The 2,090-nt window shown below is 35.3% G+C and overlaps 1 protein-coding gene across 1 annotated transcript; it reads right to left on the bottom strand.

The window, feature by feature from the left end:
* Nucleotides 1-640: 640 nt before the first annotated feature.
* LOC124519218 (olfactory receptor 2L8-like) lies at nt 641-1,573 on the bottom strand. The gene has a single exon (XM_047089351.1). The coding sequence runs from the start codon at nt 1,571-1,573 to the stop codon at nt 641-643; it is 933 nt and encodes a 310-aa protein (XP_046945307.1).
* Between the last annotated feature and the right edge of the window lie 517 nt (nt 1,574-2,090).

Raw genomic sequence — 2,090 nt, 5'->3', positions numbered from 1 at the left:
ATCCTGATCATGTATACCTGTTATAAATTACTTTCTTAGGATTCATCTAGTTACTTCCAGTGCCCTTCTCATAAAATATATAAACTTGTATTTCCTCCTCAGTGGTCTGAGAATGTCTAATTCCATACAGAGTTCTTTGCCCAATCTCTATACCTATCACTTCCCCCAAAAATAAGGAAACAGAAGGATCATTTTTCACCAGGTAAGTATAAAATATTATATATATATGTGTGTGGGGGGGTGTGTTTGATTTCAAAGAAACCTGGGATGTTATACTTTTTTCTCTTGTCTTCCTATTTTAGCCATTTAGGAAGATATAAGTATATAAGAATTAGTATAATGACTAATACTATCATTTTGGACTGTTTCATAATCATTTCAATGTATTAATAAATTCTTATTACCCACAGGTTACGAGAAAATGTATGTTCTTTCTATTTATTGAAAAATTACCACAAAGAAAACAAACAAAAAAATCAGTGAGAATATAAAATTATTTTGTCAAATCTCAATTATCTTAATTTTCTAGATTAATATAACCTTTGTCTTCAATCTTGGAATGGTATTGTTTTAATGAGTTGTAAAGGATGAGAATGATGGAATTTTAAGACAGCCGGATTAAAGAGAACTTTTTCTAAACTTATACAGAGCAGATCCTCTGAATCACTCTTCTCAGGGCTCCCATCACCTCCTTGTTTCTCAGGCTATAAATGATGGGGTTGAGCATTGGGGTCAGGATGGTGTAGAAGACAGCAAGAATCTTGTCCTCTGTTGGAGATCTCAGCGATCTTGGGCGTAGATAAGTGTAAGCAAAGGGTGCATAGTAGAAAGTCACCACAGTGAGGTGTGTGCTGCAGGTAGAATAGGCCTTCTTCCTTCCTTCTGTTGAGTGCATGTGGCAGATGGCATGGAGAACTCGGCCATAAGAACATGCAATGCCAATGAAAGGAAATGCAATCAAGAGTGTGGTGCTCACAAACACTGTGTACTCATAGATCCAGGTGTCCATGCAAGCCAGAGTCAGCATGGCCGGGACATCACAGAAGAAATGGTTGATGGACCTGGATCGACAATAAGGGATATGGAGGGCATATACAGTGTGGGCACAGGAGTTGATTGAGCCCATTATCCAAGATCCTGTTATCATCAACACACACACTTTTTTGCTCATACGAATGGGATAATGAAGAGGAAAGCAAATAGCCAAATAGCGATCATAGGCCATAGAGGCCAATAGTAATCCTTCTGCACCTGCTAAAGTCAAGAAGAAGAAGCTCTGTACCCCACACTCAATAAAGGAGATAGACTTGTTTCCAAAGAGATAATTGGATGCCATCTTGGGGACGATGGTGGAGATGTAGTTCAGGTCCATGAGGGAGAGCTGACTAAGTAGAAAATACATGGGTGTGTGGATATGGATGTCCAGGAGGATGAGGAGAAACATGGACAGGTTTCCAAAAAGAGCCATTAGGAAAATGATAACAATGAGAATGAAAAGAAACAACCCAGTTCTTGATGGTGGAAACAACTCCAATAAAAGGAAGCCTGTTAATGTTTGGTTGTTATTTTCCATTTTCTATTCATTGGTTTTCCTGAAGAAAAAGAAAAACTCATGTGTGAAAAATAAAGAAATGTGAGTTTTTACATTTTATCCAAACTATTTTAGTCTAATTCTGAAATTTTTATGAAATATCTAGTTCCTTAAATAATCAACATTTCTTTGAGAAAGAAGTTCTATGTTGTTTCACAAAGTCACAAGGCAAGGTGATAAGCATATGCATTCAAATTATTCTGAAAAGAATCTATGAAATAATAAAAGGCAAATATAAATACCCACTGTGTATTTATACATATCATATATGTGATATGATCATATATCATATACATATCATAAACATGATATGAGTAATTTATGCTCTTCATAAATTCACATATCTAAAATATTAAAGCTTAATTTGAGTTAAGCATAAATCTGATTGCCAAGACTGACCACAAGTTGACTAATAATTTAATTAATATGGGTTTGGCTCATGTGTATTTATTTTATACTATTTAGACTAGGGCTTTATTAAAAATAAAGATCTCCCCAG

The sequence above is a fragment of the Lynx rufus genome, unplaced genomic scaffold (genome assembly GCF_022079265.1).
Source record: "Lynx rufus isolate CCGP_SWC_20201006 ecotype Redwood Valley unplaced genomic scaffold, mLynRuf1.p SCAF_1, whole genome shotgun sequence".
NCBI classification, from domain to species: Eukaryota; Metazoa; Chordata; class Mammalia; order Carnivora; family Felidae; genus Lynx; species Lynx rufus.
Note: the sequence above shows the minus strand (reverse complement) of the source record. Positions and strands in the feature narration are given on the sequence as shown.

Excerpts from the sequence above, each read along its gene's own strand:
- LOC124519218 (XM_047089351.1), bottom strand. The coding sequence starts at position 1,573 with ATGGAAAATAACAACCAAACATTAACAGGCTTCCTTTTATTGGAGTTG.